A 22621-nucleotide genomic window follows, 5' to 3' on the forward strand; every position below is an offset into this window, starting at 1 on the left:
CTGAAAAGTCAAATGGTGCAGTAGGACAATATACAATGAACAACTATGAATTGTCCTGCCCACCCTTTTATTATATTGGGTTCACTCATTCTTCTATTCCTCGCAAAGAAACATTTAAATGTCACTCATGTAAATGTCTTGTAAGATCTGTAGGTATTCCTTCACTTGCTGCTAGAAAGTACAACAACGCAACCATGTATTGAAGGTTTCTTTGAGGCCCTTATTTAACTCAGCCAAACATAGTCCAAGGAGCACTGGTGGCTAAATGAAGATTTGTAAATGAATGGTAGCTAGAATATTTGTGGAATAAATAACAAGAGAAGGCAACTTTGGACCTTGACAGAGAACTGGCCTGCTACTGGACTGGACTGGAATCCCAAACTAATATTCAGGGCCTTCATTCCTCAATGTAATCTATTTGAAGAGTTCCATACTTAAATCACATAAGTATCGCTGTTCTGTTGAATCATGCTCACTTGATTTTGTTTCTAAGAAGACACTTTTTAGTACAACATAGAACCAGATATCCCCGTAGGCAGACAGCAAGGGCTATGTGTTTGGGTGATGTAGGAAGCAAAGGTGAGACTGTCCTAACGGTATCCTCAACTGTATCTGAGCTAATCCCATACCCTGTCCCCTTTCTTTAATGGCCCACTTCATTTATAAGCATTCCTTAAATACGGTATATAAGAAAATTGTAAATACTATGAGCAAACCTGGGAAACATTCAGGTAAAAAATTATCCAGGAAGGATGAAAAGATTAAAGGGTGCATTCTATACCCTGCCAGCCAGGCTGCACAAAGTTACCCAGGCCATTATACTAGCTCACCCCAAACCTGCCATATTTCAGAAGTTTTGAATGGAAAACTTAAATCATTCTGTAGAATATTGAAATAATAATTATTATTATTATCCTTTATTCATATAGCACCAACAATTTATGGATCGCTTCTTACAATACATATATTCAAGGGGTATAACAAGACTAGAATTGACAGACTAAGACAAACGATACATTAGGTGGTTAAGGGCCCTGCTCACAAGCTTACAATCTAATGCTTATCCTTTCGTTAAATGTCCATGTCTCTCCCACAATACATTTTTTAAAAAAAGGGCGAGTGAGCAGAATATTAAATGTAATTTATCCTTAACTAAACATGACAAAACTTGAGTGAAAGAAATATTGAATGTAGAACAAAACAAATGACAGGGCAGGGTGATTGTACAAACTGAAACACAGAGAGGGTGATATGGCATGAACAATAATTCATAAATTATAATAATATAATAATAATATAAATAATTCAAATAAAGTCTGTGAATATGGAGTGTCAGCTGTGTGTATGCTGGTTTGACGTCACCTTGTAATCCATCACTATTGATGAACCAGGCCAAGCAAGTTTGCCCAGAAATACTCTCTGATGGATGAGTTAATCGAAGATCTAGATTACGATAAGGAAATCTGATCAGCTCTAGGTATTTATTTACCGCTTTGCAAGAATAACTTGGCCTAACCGTGGTGGAAAAAAAGCCCTCTAGGAGTCCAAGGCTGCTATAATTGAATGGTTACCCCTGTATCATGCCTTAGAGTCATTTTATTGACCAATGCAGCTGGTTTCTATTTTCCTTGAAAAACTGGTCGGTCTGGAGCACGAGTATCACTATCTGCACACATGCACTAATCTGCTCCCACTGACATTCATTCACCTTGCATTCAGTTTCTGCAAATAATTATTCAGCAACCACAATGCCCTTTCTGGATACCTGCTAGACTCAGTGGGCTTTCATTTTATTCTGAATTATTTATAATTATATGAGACACTTTAAAAAAAAGATTGGAGTTATCTCTCCACCTAATGTATCGGTTTGTTTTGTCAATTCTAGTCTTGTCATACCCCTTGAATATATGTATTGCATGAAGCACTGCGTAAATAATATTTTCTGCTAGATGAAGTTGTTACTTATGGTCATAGTTTTGTTGGTAGCTCCTAAGGAGATTTGAGCTGTGATTGTGCTGCCATATTTCTATTCAGATTTTAGTTTTGGGAAAGAGAGCCCACAATGTGATGACCTATGTCACCAAAAAGCAGCTAACACCAGTTACTATGAAAGACAGCTTTACATGCGAGAGACAGAATACGAGAGCAAAATGTCATATGCAAGAGACATGTCATGCAAAAGAGACTTTCGGTACACAGTTACACACAAACACACCTTTGTCTCTGCCCATTCAGTCACACTAACTGAGCCCTTGGCAGAAAGTTTAGTCTGCTCCGCCAATATTTCCACTTCCCATAAATATATAGCTCTTATTTCCCTGCACTTAACTGTCTATGTAAATGTTGTCTCTGTAAATGTGGTTTGCTTTCAGTGATAAGATTTCAAAATGTAGAAAATCCGGTTTAGGGACCATCATGTGCAGTACATTTTGAGAAGATGTGGGTTGGGCTCATTCTACTTCACCCTGTTCAGTGAGACTTTCTGACTCTCTACAAATGTATGGACTGCTATCCCTATCACCCCTAACAAGCCACAAACTGGACAGAATCCAAACAGAGCTGTGGGTATTATTTGCCCATCCATGACATGGTCTTCTTCTGCTTGTGTTTTCTTTTCCATGTTGTTCAGACAATTTACAAACTATGTTTCTGTGAGGAGCACAACCACCTCCCGATTCGCCAGCATTTGTTACTTTGTATCAATCCACCTCTAAGGGTGACAGATTGTAGGCTGACACAAGTTTATCTCAACAGACTCTCTTCCGCATCACTATTTTCTTCTCTGTGTCTTAGAAGAACCCCCCCCCCCCGTGTTCACTCAGTATCATCCTGTTTTTGACAGCTTCTTGTTGACATCTTGCTCGGCATCCTTGTTTATTGATTGCTACTCTATCCCTGTGCAGCCTGACTTTCCCTGCCTGATCTCCGTCTCTCTGTGATCTCAGGTTGTCTATCGTGCTGTCTCTTACTCCAAGGCCAGTCTCTCCCGTTGAGTTGCTTCCCATTGCCCTCCCAATGATGTCTCTCTTCTTCTCTTTTCTCTGTGCAGTCTCTCCAAAGCCCTCCCCCAAGAGTCTCCTCCCCTTGCCGTCTCTTTCCCTGGGAGTGCCTGTGTGCCTTTGTCTAGGTGTCTCTCAGATCTTTCAGACAGCTGCACAGTGAGGACCCAGGAGACAAGAGACAGTCCACAGAGAGACTGCCCCAGATCACAGTGAGTGTCCCTGGGCACCTTCTATTGCACTCCCGTTAACGTGACCTTCAGAGGTTGTCTTTGTGTATCTGTATGTCGGGATCCTTGTGTGTGTCGTTCGTTTGTGGTGGTCGCTGTTTTCTTACTGTGTACGCGCGTCTCAGCTCCCTGTGTGTTGTTTATGTGCATGTCATCGTGTCTGTGCCTCTATGCATGTGTATGTTTTTGAATCTTGGATATTGTATCTGTAAATGGTGAATAGCTTGTATTCTTTGTTTTATCGAGAGCATGAGATGTGTCCTTGGGGATGGCTGACAATAAACTACGTGCATGTTGTGGTGTAACTCTAACCTGGATCTGGAGCCATTGCACGGATAAACAGTATGAACGTTGTGTTGTTTGATCAGCGTGTTGTTGATGTTTATCGATTGTGACAGATGGCTTGTGTGTAAGACGCGTTTTTTGTATGTATCTGATACAGCTTGACTTTGACTGTAGCAGGTGGCCTGTTATGAAATTGTGACGCTTCCCAGTGTATGACTGTTAGTGGCTGTGATTCTGTGGGCTTTCACCTTGACTCGGGTTGTCTTTGTGATTGTATGCCCTTGTGCAGAACGTCAAACAACTTGGCTAATCCGTACTGGCCATTTCTGTGCAAACGTTATGTTTAAAGGACTAGAGGACGTGAGTACACAAGAGAGCAGCACACTGCGCGCGTATCTGCGTATGTATTCATAAGCAATGTCGCAAATGTATGTATGTGTGTGTGTATGTCTATTCCATGTAAACAATCTAACGTGTAATTATTCATGTATGCGCACACACACGTTTATTCACACGCCTTTGCGAAGAAGAATAACAAGCCAGTCCGTTATCACTCCGCCCAACTGGTATAAAGCCCCGCCCATAAATACACTCACACTTCCAATAGCCCCTCCCACCAACACACTGTACCCACGTGTAATAAGAACACAACAAGACTCGGTGCCCTGTCTCACCTGTGCACGTAAGAGTCAGACCTAATTAGTATTTATATACAGAATAATCATAACAAGCTTCTCCCATGCCACTTACCAAACTAAGGGGGAGGTTTATAAAGTACAATAATTATCCATGGAATTTTGAGGCCCTTTCTTCACCTCCTGACTGCTGGCAATGAGTGCACAGTATTTCCTCCAGCAAGAAAATCCTCAGTTCAGAGCAAAATACTGTTTAACTATGACCAGTAACTGAGTAGTACACTTAAGACTTGTTCCTAAATTTTCTTTTTTAATGAATAATATCCATATTGCTGTACTACATCACATTTGTACCCACTGTTCACAATCTTGGAGCAACCTGTTCAGAGATGTAGCACAACAATGATTATGAACTATGTACTAACCAACACCTAACTAATCACAGGGGGGTGACTTTGACTTGTCCCCAAATGCTTATGGACCCTTTGGCAAAAATAACTAGTCAACAGACTTCAGTAAGACTGGTGATATATATCTAGACTTAGGCAGTCTGAAACCCTGATAAATAGGGAGACCAGATGGCTTCTAAGATAAATAACGAGATGCGTTACGCAGTACTTTCATTGCAATTCCATTTAATGATCTATGAATGGATAAAACCAGGCTGTATATCCTAATGACAGATACAGGATACCAAATAAAACCGCTTCAAATCAGTATTAAGTGCACTGGGTTTTTACTGCTTATTTTTCATTATTTTTTCTCTATAGGATATAGCCATTTATTTATGCATAAACCTGACACAGTTTGAATACACAACTACACTTGCAAAATAACACACATCCCCCATATACATGTAAAATCATGAACCAGCTTCCAATACATGGTCATATTAACTTCAACCCCAAACATATAAATCCATCAAATAGTTGATGCATACACTAATATATACACCTGTATGCACAAGAATTGATACCCTGTCCAATATTCTCCATGTATTGACACATATTGCCTCTACACACTGCTGATACACACATGCCTCCTTATAGTAAAATGCATGTGCAAAATGACAATAATTCATTGTCATTTTAATAGTTAATAAGTACACATCTTTACTATGAAATCATTTCATTTGAGACATCCCCTGTATATTTTGTTTGCTATCAGACAGTAGTTTTTATGCGAAAATAATTCCGACGTACCTTGAGAAAAATGTGGACTTGTTGTAAGGCATAATTCTGTGGATTATAGGAAAGGATTATGTGAACCCTAGGATAGGTCATGCAAATTGTTATAGTGAGGGATTATATGCAGAAATGTATAGTATGAACAAGAAATGTTTGCGCACAGCCTAGTCTGGAGTTCTAATGAGCAGAAAATCCTTATTTTTTTTCTAACTAAACTTTAAACTGAAACATTTTAACTCAAAGACATCATTAGTATTAACAAGGGAATTTAATGTGAAAATTATGTTTGCTTTACCAATTGGTGCTTTACTCACACAGCTGGGTCTGGAAGGTACTCGTGCAATGCTGCACACTCATGCAATGCTGCACACTCATGCAATGCTGCACACTCATGCAATGCTGCACACTCATGCAATGCTGCACACTCATGCATATGCTTCACGCTCTCTTAATGCTTTCCCCCTAGTGGTGAGGTTCAGAAGTGAAAGCAGGATAACAGGCCATCAAGCTGAGAGGGACGGGGTTAAGTCTCCCTGCAGAGTGTTGCACATAATATCCCTGCAGAGAAGAGAGAAGGTTTTTGAGAAATGGAACGGCAAGGAAGGGAATCTATTACTTATTGCAGTTGAGCACTTTTAAATATGCTGATCAGCAACAAGTGCAAATTATATGTGTCATGGAAAACATGGGCGATGTGGTCACCCTTAATAGAACAGGTGTCATGTCGAAAATTAGCTGTTGAATTGCAATCTTTTGGAACACATATCTATGCAGGTCCATTTTGTGCGGTACAGGTATCTTGTTTTCTGGTTTTTAGCTCGCATTGTGTCCCTGATATTGTACTAGATTTTATTTGTCGAGTCTTTGGCCTTTTTTGTAGAGGTGGGCATGTAGGTTGTGACGTCCACTTACAACATTCGGCAACATACGTAGGCTACATAGGCAGCTACACACGCGAATGGTGTGTGGAAGCTAAGTAATGCTGTAGCTGAACATTGAAAAATAAATTAGTTGTGATCTTTGTGGAACTTGCCATAAGATATCCATTGCCTCATGTTGCATTATTTTTTTGTTTTTACGGGGGCCATCTCTTTTAAAATGATCCCATAACACAAGTTAAAATCGAATCATTAATTGTGCATGATGCAGGTCCATTTCAATCCATCCCATAGGAGAAAGTTATCCCGGCCAGCCGGCCCTTACCAAGGCAAAGTAGCGTTGGAGAGACGTATGAGGATGAATGAAGAAAAAAAACAAAATATGTTTTATGATATTGATAATAGTCTGGTATATGTGTATATTTATAGCCACATAATATATATATATATATCTATATATATATATAGATATAGATATAGATATAGATATATATAGATATATATATATCTATATATATATATAAAAAAAAATATGCACATACACCATAATACTATGTGTATAGTAAGATTTTGGACATGTTAAATAATGGCCAACCAATATCAGTGTTTGTCTTCTACCACCTGATACATTTTTTCAGTGAAAATTTGTTACATATTTCATTGCAATATCATGCAGGCCAACCCAAAAGTAAATGAGTTACAATCTGTTTAAAGCTACAATAATTACTACGTTTACCAGAAACAAAAGAGAACATAATGTAAAATCCTCCCAGTAATGTTAATTGAACTCCAGACTTTATCCATGACATTAGCCTAGAGCAAAGAACAACATCAATATTGGCTGCATTTTCCGCTCTTAGTGAAGAGTGGCTATGTACTATCCTACAGTTTATATGCATAGCCTTTTTATATACAAAATCTCAACATTTACACCAGGTTGTGCCAGATAACCTAGCTTTCCAGACATAGATTGACTATAAATCCAACAATACCTTGCCAGGCTCTAATGAAGGATCCACTGGTGAGCTATAGCTAAAGACTTACAGAGGGATTATGGGAGATACAATTCTTCTTGTTTCAGGGTTACTTAACCTTCAATTAAAGTATGCAGAGCCAGCTCTTACATACGTCGTGCACTTTTAAAGGGGTGGCAATTTCACATATATTTGTGGAGAAAGAGAATAGTTTCTGCACCTCTCTTTTTTCCTTGAATCTGCCTGCATTATTCAGACCTCTTGGTGCACTTCCCCAGAAAGGCAGAGCCAGGGGGACAACCGCTCCTCCATTTATCTCATTGAGGGAGGGGGTGTGCCAAGAAGCTCTGCAACCTCTTTGCAAAAGTCAGGGAGGCCAGGTCCACAGAAAAGTGGATGAAGAAAGAAGGATAGGCAAGAGAAGAAGCAGAAGCAGTCGGTGGAGAAGCTTGAGAAGGAGTGAGTGAGAGCGTGGAATCATTTAACATAGATCTGGGCGTGGTTTTGATGGGAGAGGTAACATTTCATCCTTTGACCCAGGAAGCACAATGTCCTTGACTGGCCCTGAAAGCATGGTTAAAAAATGAAGGATAGGATCAGGGCTGGAACATCAAGAGGCCACCTACTGCCAACATCTACACTGCTGCATCCAGCATTAGATTAGTTACTGGAAAAAAGGGGTGTATTCGCTAAATGGAAAGTTGAATGAGAGTTGTGATTTCAACTCATTGACCTCACTATACATTATAATGGTCCTACTACAGAAAGAGCTTTGTTGGCCCTGTATAATGTATAGTTAAATCAGTGTGATTTCTTCAGCCTCCTCACCCATCAGCTTAATTAGCTCTTCTTGCTGGAGAAGCCTGTCAGTGTTGGTCCTTCATGACAGAACAAAGTGAGGGAGTTGAAACTACAATTATTTTGCAAACTCTCCCTTTAGCGAACAAACACAAAAGAGCAGGGCTGTGTAAGAAAGTGTTCAATGTGACAATTATTTTCACATGGCTGCAAGTTTATTTTTTTTTATTGACTATATTGGAAAGTTATAGTTAGCTACTCTGATCAACTAGTTTTTATTTGCCCAAGTGTACACAACATTCACATTAAAAGTGCAGTTTAAGAGCTTTTTTTATTGCTCTGTATAAACAACTGTTCTGTTCCAGAATAAGTAGTTTTAGTGGCAGGACGTATAAAGCGTTTATCAAACAGTAGAAGTGTATTTCAGTGCATTTACATGCCTTGAATTCTCAGTAACAATTTGTTTGGAGGGAAGTACATTTGCAGAGTGATATCTGTTCCAGACTATTCACAATTCACAGCCGATTATATATAATATTTATTCGTTAGTTTTTGACAGTAGGTTAATGTGTCTGGTTTTGTCCCTCCTGGGGGTTGATCTCATAACCTTCAAGATTTGAAGGGCATAAGCTGCGTAACTCCTGGGAGCAGTGCCACAGCTCCACCCTTGCTGGCAGGAACATACCATTATTTGCAGGGGGGCAGTGCCTTTGCCCACTTGTGGCAGGAACATACCATTGTGATGAGGATTGAAATCTATGTAATTGTGCTGTTCTTTGTATGAGCTCTATGTCAAAAGGAGGGAAGAAATTGTTGTAAGGGGACATTCCAGCGAGGGTTATCAAAACGGATGGCCACTGTCTGCCCTGTGTTGGCAAAAACATTCCAGTAGAAGGATAGACAGTTTATTTTGGATCCAGTGCTGTTTAACCTATTAGGAGCTTAAAATCCTATATTTTACAAAGATCCACAGGGATCATAATTTAGTTGCAGGTGTAGTGTGGTTTGGTGGTCAAGAGATGGAAGGGCAGAGCACTGGTGAAGAGGCTGAGACTGTCACATGTAACGTTCATACGAGATCATGTTTTAAGATGATGTAAAGGGAGACCAAGGGGCCCTTTTTAATTTCAAGTGATACATCCGCAAAAAGCCATACTAAGGCATGCCATCCAAAATACGGGAGGCAGGTGAAAATTGTTTTCATGTAGAGTCATAGACATATAATTCTGTATGAACGTAAACAGGGAGGCAGTGCCATACTGGGGCAGTGATTGCTTTTAAGGGCACTGGGTCAGGAACAAACTCAACCACAAGTGAGGGACATGGGACAAGTGATTCTGTATAAAGATATGTAGTGAGTCAGTCTCAGTGCATGTGCCTAAAGAACATCAAGGTTGGCAGCAGTAGGCTTTTGCAAAGTTGCTGGCAGACCTAATCTGTGGGTGGGCACAGGGAGAGCTGGCACTGCCAGGTTCTGGGAGAGTGGTTCTGTGTTAACCAGAAACCTTAGAACATCTCCATTTATGTCACGAGAAGATGATGACTCTGAGAATATATGCCCCAGCTGGCGAATATTTACATGCAATGTTGTGTTTTACCTTTATACAGTGTTGCTATTTCTCTTGCTATTAAAAACACCAGTGTACTTTTCACAGAGGGTTATGGGAGGTGAGGTAAGTGAGGAGGAGCTTTGGTGTCTATAAACATCTTCTGTTGTGGGGTGTCAGGTTCTATGGTAACAACTCTGTGGGCCCCTTCACTGTGAATACATAATACTTATTGGCACAGCTACAAAGTACAGATGATGGCTAATACTCACAGCAAGTGCCTCACATCGCATGTTACTCTCTATTTATTTTGTAGGTCTGAAGATGTCGGAGCTGCAGGAAGTTCAAATCACAGAGGACAACCCACTTTTACAGGACCCTTTAAAGGTCAGACCTGGATTCCTAAACACTAGCGTAAACTTGTGTCTACCCCATCCTGGAGTGACTCCTCAAAATGTTTACTCATTTGTTTGTTTCTTTCAGGCAGCTGAACTTGCTGCAAAATTACTGCAAGTACAAGTGCAGGTATGGGGATTTTTGGGTGAATGTTTGTGCATTGCAGCAAATGTATGCATTAATGTAAATGTGTGTAAGTGTTCATATTCATTGCCTTGTTTAAGTCATACCACATACCCTATAGACCACCATTTAGTGATGTATTTATCTAGTTTGTTCGGCCAAATATAGAACTCCCTTCCCCCTTTTTGCACAAATGTAGGTCGGTGCCAAAGGAAAACATTTCCTACATTCCTTTATGAGCTGGCATTTGGCAGGTAGCCTGTCACCCCATTGATTGTAAAACCCTAACCCAATCATATATATGTTTAACTGTACTGTGCTGAAAGTAATAACAGAGTAAGGGTAATTAATTGCAATTGCTTAAAAAGTAGGCTTGTCAAGTGTTTGTCAATGCAAATACAATTTTATGTTGTATAGTGAGAGAAGCAGAAAGGAGTGATCATGACATGTAATAGGTCACTGGTCAGACATCATCTACTATAGTACTGAAGTCCCATCTCCACAAGGACACACTGAACCAAGTCAAGATAATGACTAAATGAGTTCAACAGGTGTCATTTCAAGAAACAAAATAGACAACTGATATTAAAGAAACAAGGGGTTAAACATAGTGCAGGATGCAAGTATATTTTTAAAAAGAAGACAGATGCTAGGAGAAGAGGTTTTGGTCTGAAATTAGGGGGTCAAAGTCTTAGAAGCAGGGTAAGAAAGTCATTCTCTCACTAAGAAGGTGGCAGATATATAGACCAGGGTTCCAGCAGAACTGCAAAAGTTGAATACAGTAAAGGAATATAAGGCTTCAAGGGAGAGGAATAATCCCATCCCGAACACAAAGACCCAGTAAGGTCTTACAGCAAGCATTAAAAATAGACATGGTGGTTCATACTGTTCTAAACTGTCATCAGATTCTATTTTTTTTTACCTAAAAATATTACCATGGCCTTTGCATGGGATTTACTGTTGCCCTGATGGTAATATTGTAGCAGATCACATTTAAGATGTTCAGAGTCCGCACATGAAGGAGAAAGTGAACACAAAGTTTCTTTTAGCATTCTCAGTCTTTTATAGCCCAATTGTTTCTAGTTAATTACAGCTTCCCTGTGCATGTCACAATGAATTTCCCTTTAAGAACAGAACTCTTAAGGACTTTTTCAGCAGTAAGACATTGTAAGCATGACAATTGTAATCAGTGCCCATCACTGTATTGCTGTGCAACAAATTACAGCTACAGTCTTGTGTAATCAGATTCCTTGGGATAAAAATAAACTAAATTTGGTATTCATTATTTTCTATAAGTAGATCTATGCTCGCTTGGTCCCCTCTTACTATCATACTAATACTTTGGTAGCAGACATGAAATTTAAAGGTGCTGTAGCACTTAGACAACACATTAGTTGCACTCTGGCATGTTTAGCAAATAAACCTTGGCAGATGTGTCATTTTATTTTGAGTACTGTGTGTCAGGACACATTTTTCCCCTGGGAGGCTGGGCTGTGTTTGTAGCTTTGCTATTGTTAGACTTAGATGACAAACAGCTTGCACTTTACCTAGGAAAATATATATGTTTCAGGACAAATTCGACTACTCATAGATAATTTATTTAAGTTAAACTATGCATCCCATCACATGATCTCATGATTAAAAAAATCTTTGTCCCATTATTTCACTATATATACACACCAAACCAAATATTATTAGTATTTAAAAAAAGAAAAAAAAACAAAAGCCCCACTCTCAATATATTTTCCCAATAGTTGTGGTTACACAAACATCAAGACTACCCATATAGGTGACAGTACACAAGATATTGCAGGGAAAGTATTCATGAGAAAGGAGTTAGCTGGCAGCATGCTGCCACTTTTACTTTTTTGTAGCAAGCCATAGTAGCCTTCTTGTTCCATGGACCAATTCCTGCTTAGGCACAGATATTTTTAAGACTTTTTTTTACGGTTTCAACACTGCATTTGATGGTGGTGCTGTATAAATGTGCAACATACATAAGTTAATATTAAACAGTTGTTAGGGACACAGCAAATAACTCCATTTAAACATAGTGAATAAGTTCTTATAATAGCTTGTATAGTCGTATTCAGAAATACGTGAAGCATTTCTTAATGAATAATTATTTATGCATATCAGTCCTTCCACTAATCACTATAGACCCTCAAGAATGTTCTAGAACCCAAGTCACAACTGAAGATGTATTTAGGAACCAAGTTGTGTAAATGGAATATATTGTTTAATAGCCAATTCAGTAATTCATTAAAAGTCATGTAAAAAGTCTTGGTAAAGCTCTGTCCCTATCCATGCCTTAACCACATGTCCTAAAAAAATTGTCCCTCTGACCATTTGAAATGTCAGAAGATAAGTGTATGCTAACTGTTGTGAGTTGTAGGTTTGTTTGACTTGTGTACCAGTTAGCACTGGTACACAGGAGTAGTTTTTCATTGTTGTGTAACATGTAGTGTATTCAATATTATGGTGTGAGCTCACTGCTGTTCTCTATGTGTTCCGTGGTAATAGACGCACTCTATCGAGACTCCATATGGAGTGGTGACAGTCACGATTCAGGGCACCCCCAAACCCAAGAGGCCTGCAATTGTAACATTCCATGATGTGGGAATGGACCGTGAGTACGAGGGCTGTCTGTCCAACTGACCATTGTCTGTAATCCAACTTGTACGCCATGCGTTGTGTTGTGTACATCTGTGATTGACCACTCCATGTTGCTGTTTCTCTGGCAGCCGAGTCTAAGTGACTAACATTGTCTGTTATTTTAAAAGTTGTCCTGATTGGCCATTCATGGTTTTCTATTTTAGACTCATGGTCAGTCTACTGGTTCCCTGCGTAACTGTTGGTGATCATATGACATGGGTGCCTTTTAATATAGGTTTTTTTAACACCTGGGGTTTGTTTAACATGAACATTAATTGTAAACATCATTATCATAAGGTATTCATCTCTCACATCTGATATCATGTGATCCCCAAAAAGCCTTGTACTTAAGATGTTTATTTTACTATATAAATTGTGTTATGCACCCAGAATGAAGTTGTGATTTTTTTTCTTTATTTATATAACCCCCTAATCTACTTTGTTCTTGTCATCTGTGTTTGGGTCTTCTGGCTGTTGTGCCTTTTCCAGTTGCTCTCTTCCATGTTCCATTCACTTGATTACCTCCCCTGTTCTGTGCTTTTACCTTCCTCTTCTGCTTGTCTCTCTTTTCAAGTTCTGTACTCTGTCGTATGACATTCTCTCATTGCACTCTTTCAGATAAAACGTGCTTTGACACACTCTTTAAGTACGAGGACATGTGTGAAATTGTGAAGAATTTTGTTGTGTGTCACATCGATGCTCCTGGACAGGAGGAAGGGTCCTCTGTCTATCCCCTGGGGTGAGTCCAGTACCTAACTTTCTACTGCTTTGTAGATTTCACTTTGATGCTGACCCTTACCTTTAGAGATTGTAGCCCCTGTTTTTTTTCCTTGTCTTTCTGTTTCCTATTCCGTGCATGTATGTCCTCTAATATCCAACCACCTGTATCTGGCTCTGATTTTGTCTGTTGTTCACACAGATATCAGTACCCCTCACTTGATCAGTTGGCTGAGACCATCCCATCTGTTCTGCAGTACCTGAAGTGAGTGATCCCAAACACGGGAGCTGTTAATTGAATAGCAACCTTTCATAAGATGAGTTTAACCCTCTGTTCGCCTTTCTACCCTGCAGTTTTCCCAGTATAATAGGGATTGGAGTTGGTGCCGGAGCTTATATCCTCGCCAGATACACAGTAGGTGACATCCGCTTTATACATTTGTGGAAAGCTATAGAAACAAGGAAATGTGTGCACAGAAATGTCATTACCACTAAAGCCATACATACAGCAATGGTCTTGTTGATAAACTTGCTTTAAGTGGAGCTGTCATCCACAAATGTGTGGATGACAGGGTCCAGTATAAGTAAGTATGACACATTACTGTAAATACACATTGTGCTAACCAAGTCACTAGCGAATGTATATTTGAAAAGTTATGCTTGCCTCAACGTTGCAGGCATTGGTTCTGGGTCCTTTCCAATGTATATGAAGACGTGTGTACAGCCCACCCAGCAGCAATGTCAAACCTGACAGCAAATTGAATATTTTAAATAAACTTTAATGTAAACATTTGCTAGCCAATGTATTGGTAAAAAGCTACCCCCTACATAGTGACAGGTGCACTTTAAAAATCTTTCAATACATCATGCACACAACAGAATTTTTTTTCCACTAAAACCAGTTTATTGCAGATTCCGCTGCATTACAAATTCATTCATGTGCTTTCCTTATTAAGTCTGGAGCAATTCCTCCATGTGCCCCTTGGTTTGCCCTGCCCATACTATCTAAACACACTTACACCTCTAGCAGTACCAGACCTGTCTTTGGATAACTGCCATCCATATTTTTTCATATGACTTATAGGACTATTTGTGTCTGACCAGCGTGCATTTTAAAGTTGCCCCTTAACTGCTTCCTTCCTCCCTACAGCCATCCTAGTTACCCTCACTGGCCTCCAGTCCCATTCTGTATTGTCACATCTCCTATATTTGGAATGCTGTATTTCTTGCTCTTCTTTTCTCTCTGTGTTTCTGTTACATTCTTCACCTTTTTGTTCTTCGTGTTTTCACTATCCTACAAACTTGTTTTACCATCATACCAGGCATTACTGCCATCATTGTCACCATTAACCAGCTTTTCTGTATTGCTTATCCTAAATCTCGACTTTACTTCTCGTATCACTTCCCTGCTTGTAACATTATAATCAAACTCTCCAGCTCATTTTCCTTTACTCTCGTAATACATTTTCTCCTACACTAAAACTTTCTTTTCTACCTTTCAAGCTTGCTGTACTCTGAACTCCTACCCTCCATCAATTATCCCACGCAGTTATTTAATCTGATCCTGTTATACGTATTCTATATTCTTCTCTCCTTGGTGTTATTCTTTTAGCCTTGATCTGCCCCCCTTCGGTGACCCACACTTCTTTGTTTCCCTCTTTCTGATGTTTCTTTTTTGTACTCCTTGTTTTTGCTTCCCCATTCACTGTGCAACATGTTGAATTTTCCCTTCCACACCCACAGTTTCTTAATCATATTATTATATCCGATTGTTTCGTGATGCAAAACTGCCATATGTGCTCTCTCCTCTCTAAATCAAGAGACATCTCTGAGTACTATTAACAATTTAATTATCCTTCCCCTCCCTGGTCATTTTTTTGCTTCCCTGAGTTTTCTTCTTGGGCACTTATGCTATGCATTGTTCTCGTTGCCTTGTTATCATTATTTACAGCTACGTTTTTCCCTCTCTTACCAGCTCTCTCATCCTAACACTGTGGAAGGTCTAGTTCTCATTAATATTGACCCCAATGCCAAAGGCTGGATGGATTGGGCAGCACATAAGGTAGGTGCTATTTATATGCCTGGCAGGCTGTCTATGTCACGTTGGCTGACCTGCTACAACTTTCCTTCTCAGTATTTCTAGGACTTGCCATGAGTTTATCTATCCGATACTGTCTCATAACTTTTCCACCCCCTCAATCGCCCTGCCACACAGTAGTTTGTTTGTTTGTGGCTACGTGTTTGGTTTTCTGATGTGATCCGTTTAGTTTATGACAGTCTCCTTTGGTTTGGTTTTCATTTTTTGACATGAAGTCATGTTTCTTTTTGCTCATATTCCTTTCTTTATTTCATAGCTAACAGGTCTCACATCCTCCATCCCTGAAATGATTCTCAGTCATCTCTTCAGTGCAGTGAGTAACACAAAGTTATTACGAGCAAATTACGTTGTTGGTTGTAATTGAACAATTCACTGAAGAGAATTTGTGTGTCCACAGGAAGAGATTTCTGGGAACTCAGACACTGTGCGTCAGTACAAAACAGCCATCTTTAACTCCCCCCTTCTCAGCAACATCCAACTGTACTGGAACAGCTACAACAGGTACCCAATCTAACCCTTTTCAAGTAAAACATGTATTTTCTTGGCTTTTGAGTACTGATATTGGAAAAACCTTGATTTACAACATTTTTCTGCTTTTCTACAGTCGTCGAGACCTGAACTTAGAACGTGGAGGGGACGTCACTCTTAAGTAAATATCTCTGTATTTCCAAACCATTTTTTTTTTTATGTTTTGTGTATCCTTCTAAGTCACTTATCATCTCGTTGTAGATGTCCTGTAATGCTCGTCGTAGGTGATCAGGCTCCTCATGAGGATGCAGTGGTAAGTCTATTTCTGTTTAAGTATCTACAATGGAAGTAGGAACTTTTTTTAAGTTTCAATCTGACATTCTCTGAATTTGCAGGTGGAGTGTAACTCAAAACTGGATCCAACACAGACATCATTCCTGAAGGTAAGAGGCTGATTTATAGAAGTTATGAGAAAGGAGTATACAGCAGGTGGGGGAAAGTATGAATACCTACTACCATGGACCAGAAAGTGGTGCCTATGAGCAGCATACAATTCCAGGGAAGGTAATGGACTAACAAAAGGTCCAGAGATACTATTTAATCATGTTTGTTTTGTTTTTAGATGGCGGATTCTGGTGGACAGCCACAAATAACACAGGTAAAATATCAATAAATATCAATAAAATAACACCACTAAGCCAAAATATACAAGCTAGACCACAGTTTGCATTGGACTATACAACACTGTCCCACTACTTCTTTTATCCACTGCAAATCCAGTATTGCAAACTTCACTCAATATGTGTTACAAATTCATCAATAATTCAAGGCTTCTTCAGGTCTGGTCTCAAAACACATATTCATTCTAAATGTTTTCTGAATATGTTAAACTGGAGATGCCTGGGTTTCTACTTGCTCCTGTTGTGTTGTTTTCCCTTTTCAATCAAGGCATCCATTCTGCAGAATACCTTTTAAGTATTTTAATATGCATTCTTCTTTTCTGGGGCTGTCAGCAGTGGCATAACAAAAAAAATGCTAGTGGGCCCCTGCAAGACACAAACAGTAACACAGTTGCACACAGCAACTTACTTACAAATACACTCACAGTAACATACGCACACACTGTAACGTACTTACACACCGTAACTAACATACTCGCATACACACACACACACAGTAACATACATCTAGACACAAACAATCACACACACAGTAACTTGCTTATGCACTGTAACATACTCACACATACTTACACACATATAGTAACACACTTGCACACTGTCAAGGGCCCGGCTGCCAGGTCAGGTGTGAGTCTATGTGCAAGGGCAGGGGTAGGTCTTGTAGAGCAGGCAGGTGTGAGCAGACTGCAGGTGGGATCTGTAGCATGGTACCAGGGGATGGTCCAGAAGAGAAGTCAAAGTCCGCACCAAATAGGTTAAAATCCAGATGATCCAAATCAAACACAGTACAAAGGGGTAAAGCAAGTTCAAAGTCCACGCCAAGGGTCAAATCCATATAACAAATAGAATTGTGGTACGCCACCAGATACAAGTAGGGCCAGGAACACAGTGCACTAGCCAGGAGCGTGGAGCATGCCCAGGTACATGTAGGCCCATGATCACATAGCAAGCCAAAGCTGAGGCAGAGGCAGGCCTTCAACCAATGAGCCACAGGTGAGATAGACATGCCTCCAATGAGTCACAGATGACGCAGACATGCATCCAATGTCAATGAGAGACCAGCAACCCTAAAGCCGCCTGTTGGCGTAATGGTTATCCCCAGTGGGTCCTGACACACACACAGTAACACACTCACACATCCACACACACATAGGCACAGTAACATACTAACTGGCTGCGAAGGGGGAAATCGTCTGGCAGCTCTTCTGCTCCCTCACGGTTCTCACACACGGCTTGTGTCTGAGTGCCGGGAAATGATGTCATATTCCTGTGCTCAGACTCTAATGTGCTAGAACTGAGGGCAGGCAGCTTGCAGGCCCAGCTCGGGGCAATCGAGGGCCTCCGTTACGTCAGTGGGTGGTGTCCCTTTAAGGCCTAAGCTTAATATCTAAGCATAGTATAGTTATTTTTCTTTCATTCCATCTTGTTTTGTTCCCTATCCAGCCTCCAAATTTTTCTTCATATGTCCTTGTCACTACATCTTTCCATCACTTAACTTCTCTCTCTATGTCTATATCTCGTTATAGCCAGGAAAACTGACAGAAGCCTTTAAATACTTTGTCCAAGGAATGGGATACAGTGAGTATTTTTCTTCAGTACAAATGTATTATCTTTCACACCTTGTATGTGCAGTTTAGGAATGAATTTCCATCTCCATATAGTTAAGCTATATACAGTAAATAAGGGTTTTACCAGTTACATTACTCTTAGAGCCCTCAATGCTTTAAGATGAAAGTAAGGTAAGGTTATGTTTCATATTGTATCGGAGAACTAAGCTGTATATAGCTGTTCTTATGTTATGATCAGTCTGACCAAGGATCCGGCATTCACATTGCTAAGAACTGGCATAAGAGACAGCCTCTGTTTGTGACTGGCATGAATATGCACAGATTTTAGAATTGTAAAACTTTTTAGTCTACAAACTCAATCATGTTATCATTTATCTTTGTGATTAGACAAATTAAGCAGATGTACTTTTCCAAGCCTCTCTAGTTTTCCTTCCATTCTTTATTTGTCTTTTCATAATTCTGAATCCTTGTTTATTTAATGTAATAGCTATTGCCTCATTACTTCATGTCCCTTGCCTCTAGTCTTTCTAGTTCTACATATTACATCCTCTGGTGTATTTCATCATAACTGCTGTCCACCATTCATCAACTGCTTTAGGCTTTTCTGGAAATATCTTCTTTAGATGGGTCCTGATTTTATGATCCTTTGTTTATGCCATCTTTAGGATGGCTGAGGAGCCTGAGAACCAAATTTATCTTAATCTCCTTCCATAACTGACCCTGGTATATGGCTTCTCCACCATTACTACACTGAATAGTTCCTGTAGTTCTTACTGTTCTTGCTGTCTCTTCTCTCCAGTCCCCCACATCCTGGATAAGAAGCTCAGTATGGGGTGACGTATCTTTTTAAAGTAGTTTCTTAACCACCCCTGTCCCCTCTCACTGCCCTGACCTGCTAGCCTTCCCTTGCCACCCAGTGTCTCACAGAGCTCCTTGGCATGGAGCATCCACTTCACCTTTTGTGTTTCTTAAAATCTCTGTATCTGCTTTAATGCCGGAGGATCTGGTAATAGAGTGTAGTCCTCTCTGGCAAGGAAGAGGTAAAGTATTATGGAACAGCATAGACCTTTTACCCTTGTGAATTATCACCTGCAGCATGACTAACTTACTTGAAAAAGCTGACCAAAAATGTCCAAGCCTATGTTTGCAGAATCCCACTTCACCCACCAACCTTTCATGCCCATATTGAATGTCACTGTGATGTCACTTAACACCTACACTGATTTTTGTTTTTCATGACTTAGACTATTAAGTGCTGTATATTGTTATTGGGCTAATACCCTTTAATAATTGTTAAAAGGAGGAGTTAGAAAATAACCTTAGGCTCAAGAGGCCATGTAATATTATTTGCTATGGGGCATAAATAACCAAAGTTGACAGTCTTTGTAATAAAGAGATATTTGGGTACTTCTCTAGTTTCAACAATCAAAAATGGCAGATTTTAGTATATGCTGGATACTGTAGGACTGTTTGGTGAAGAACGCTTGGGGAACACTTTGGAAATATCAACACTGCCATTATATTAGGCTGAAGCTATCCTGTTAGTAAAATGTGCATTGCCAACTGCCAGGTATGTTTAGTGCATGTGATAAAAAGCAGGAACTGGTTATTGGTTAGTGTTTTGTTACAATTTTTTTTTTTATAAACACAATAGCAACCTGCAAAATGACTATTTTATCTAAAGCAGATTCTCTTTAAAAGTAACAATGTGTCTTTTACCCTCCCACTTTTCTAATTGCAGTGGCTTCCTCATGCATGACTCGTCTCTCTCGCTCTCGCACCGCCTCTCTCTCCAGCGAGGGGAATCGCTCACGCTCTCGTACCCTGTCCCAGAGCAGCGAGTCGGGGGGAGGGCCTCCAGGCCCCTTCACGGAGGTGACCTGCTGAAGGGCCGTGATTCTGGCGACCAGTGATCGCCATCTCTCCCTCAACGCATCTGAGGGAAAGGAGCATTTATCTGTCCCTAGGGGGTGGAGCTAATGATGCTGATTAGAAAACTAAAAACCAAACCCAAAAGTCACATGGGAGATAACCAGATTTTAGTATCTGTCTATCATCTTATTTTGCCTTTTTTTCCCTTACCATCCTTCCTCTTTATTCTTTTACACTTGATTTCCTGTGTATTTCTTACTTGTATCAGTCCAACTATAGGGAGTCTGGCAATATATTCTGTTCCATTTATGAGGCTGTGGAGACAATATGTCCAATCATTACTTACTACTTTTGCAATGGAAGAAATAGTTTGCCAGTGGGCAATTCCATTCTATTCACTTTAAACCCTCTTTTTTTCCTATATACCCTTTCTTCATCACAACTCCCACATGTGACACCATTGTCATATAATAATAATAAGTCATTCTTATTATCTTAGCTGGCTTATCCATCCCCTTTACCTTGCACATAAATATAAAGCATCATGTGGAATTGCATCACCTGTGTGGCCAAGACATACTTATGGGGGGGGTTTGAGAAAGTTATTGATGGTCCAACCACTGGAATACTCATTTAGTGCATAGTACGTTGGGGTCACTAAACAAAGCAGCATTGTGCGGATGTCAGATCTGATGGTCACTACTGTTGTGTCTAGAAGATACCTTGCACCTGCTATCTATAAATGTCCTTGTTAGCTTCCAGTAGTATATTTAACAGACCATTTAACACACAGTAATACTCCCTGCTGTACTCACTCAGGGTAACTTACTTGGTTTTCATTTGTGAAAATATGTAAATAAAGCCCAAGGTAGAAAAAGGGTCTTCGGGTGGGAAAATGGTAATAAAGAAAATGGTTTGGGGTTTATTGGAGACGTGTATAGTGAGATACAGTAAATACCCCTGTCACAGTGTATCTGGAAAAGCTTCTCTATTTATGCATTTTGTTTATTTACCTGTGATACATACTCTTTCATTTCTGTATTAAATACTTTGGGGGGAGTTTAAATTCGGTTTAAATCATAGGTTGTCAACCCCTGCCACAAAAAAATGGTTGGAGGAAAGTGCAATGTATAGCATACCTACTATAACAGATAAAGTTTAATGCTAGACCCATGAAACGCTCATGCATTTTCTGTAGGTAGTCTGTGTTAATGTGAACAACTGGTCATTTTAAATGCATAAAAGATTCTGTGCTAAGCTAAAACGTACGATAAGCAATTGTGCTCGACTCATCTCATTTCAAATGAAATCATTCCAGGGTGCTAGAATGCTAAAGGGAATCTACTGTAAACTTTATGGATAGTCTTAGTACAGGCAGCTTTCAGTTACATTAATTGTCATTGATGTGCCTGATTGCATAAAATAACCTTTAGTAGCTTTACATCACCTCACTTGCAAAAGTAGATGCTGATAAACCCTACGTAAATGTACTATCGTGGGTCAAAATTAAGCCGGTGCACTATGTTCAGAAAGGAGTATGACAAATCTAAATGTTTTCAATAGAATGTTTAAAAAAAAGGTGATTTTATAGAGACAAAATGAGTATTGTATGGCTTCCATGTCAAGTTCAACACAAATTAAACCTTGTATGTTTCATGCAGTGGCATTAATACAGCAATACGTTTAGAGATATAAAATGTTTTTGTGATAGATTTAAGTACATCTAACCCCCATAAAAAAGCTAATTTTGGAGTGTCTTTTTTGTCTGGCTGAAGATACCCTCTTTAGTGTGCATCACAGAATTGTATAATAAAGATCATTACAATAGCCAGGGGGCTGTGTAAACTCTTTTGTGGAAAGTATATTGGGCCTGCACTGCTACACATCAACTCTCAGCAAAAACCCAAAACATTAATGCTGTATAATATAGCAAACCATTATATATCTGTGCAGATGCAGCAATGTTCATATTGGTTCATTTCAACACCACCGGATCACTATGTGTCACCCTGTAGAGCTCTCCCTTGAGTTTCTTATATTGCTTCCTAGATTTACACCGTAGATTTCGGTGATTATCCATTTCGAAGGGTATCCTTCACCCGAGTGGATGCAGAATTTGCATGTTTTGGACAGGGGGAAGGCTTATTGTGATAACAGATGGCAGCTCCATGATTCAGTATGAAAATTAGGAGAGTAGACGTGAGCTACCTGTTTAAGACTTATTTTGTTCATCATTTTTTCTTTGTTAGTTTTATTTTTTCCTGACACTAAAAAAATAAAACTGATTAAACAGACATGTTTTTCATCTATTCTGTTCTGTTAAGCATATTTATATGCATACAAAACATACTAATTCACAACATGAAGAGCTCAATGAACTATCTTGTCTCATTCACACCCAATGCTTGTTCAGCCATCACTTCAACCTCCTCATGCTGCCACATGACACCATGCAATGTGATATGCATCAGATCATTAGAGGGACATGCAGCAGTTACACAAAAAGAGCCA

General features: G+C 39.6%; 1 protein-coding gene and 1 long non-coding RNA gene across 3 annotated transcripts in view; one reads left to right on the forward strand and one right to left on the reverse strand.

Annotated features, from left to right (window-relative positions):
* The first annotated feature begins 3060 nt into the window (after positions 1 to 3060).
* Positions 3061 to 22404, forward strand: NDRG2 (NDRG family member 2). Of its 2 annotated transcripts, XM_053468536.1 has the most exons (17): positions 3061 to 3211; positions 9850 to 9920; positions 10017 to 10058; positions 12576 to 12681; positions 13326 to 13446; positions 13627 to 13689; positions 13779 to 13839; positions 15400 to 15486; positions 15779 to 15835; positions 15920 to 16023; positions 16127 to 16171; positions 16252 to 16303; positions 16386 to 16433; positions 16613 to 16648; positions 18197 to 18248; positions 19038 to 19071; positions 19980 to 22404. In XM_053468536.1, the coding sequence occupies exons 2-17, from the start codon at positions 9858 to 9860 to the stop codon at positions 20149 to 20151; spliced, it is 1143 nt and encodes a 380-aa protein (XP_053324511.1). In that variant the 5' UTR covers positions 3061 to 3211; positions 9850 to 9857; the 3' UTR covers positions 20152 to 22404. The 2 variants fall into 2 exon arrangements, with proteins under 2 accessions (XP_053324511.1, XP_053324512.1); XM_053468537.1 differs by lacking the exon at positions 19038 to 19071 and having other exon boundaries at positions 3063 to 3211.
* Positions 5762 to 22621, reverse strand: part of LOC128499215 (uncharacterized) — a 28570-nt gene continuing 11710 nt past the window's right edge. The window contains exon 3 of the long non-coding RNA XR_008354795.1: positions 5762 to 5894. This is a non-coding gene — a long non-coding RNA (uncharacterized LOC128499215). The remainder of the gene's footprint in view (positions 5895 to 22621) is intronic.

The sequence above is a fragment of the Spea bombifrons genome, chromosome 1, assembly GCF_027358695.1.
Source record: "Spea bombifrons isolate aSpeBom1 chromosome 1, aSpeBom1.2.pri, whole genome shotgun sequence".
Taxonomy (NCBI): Eukaryota; Metazoa; Chordata; class Amphibia; order Anura; family Pelobatidae; genus Spea; species Spea bombifrons.

Bases quoted from the DNA above. Each gene is read 5' to 3' on its own strand.
- NDRG2 (XM_053468536.1), top strand. From the start codon at position 9,858: ATGTCGGAGCTGCAGGAAGTTCAAATCACAGAGGACAACCCACTTTTA. The intron at 9,921-10,016 runs GTCAGACCTGGA...TGTTTCTTTCAG, and splicing joins TTTTACAGGACCCTTTAAAG to GCAGCTGAACTTGCTGCAAA. The intron at 16,172-16,251 runs GTAAATATCTCT...ATCTCGTTGTAG, and splicing joins GGAGGGGACGTCACTCTTAA to ATGTCCTGTAATGCTCGTCG.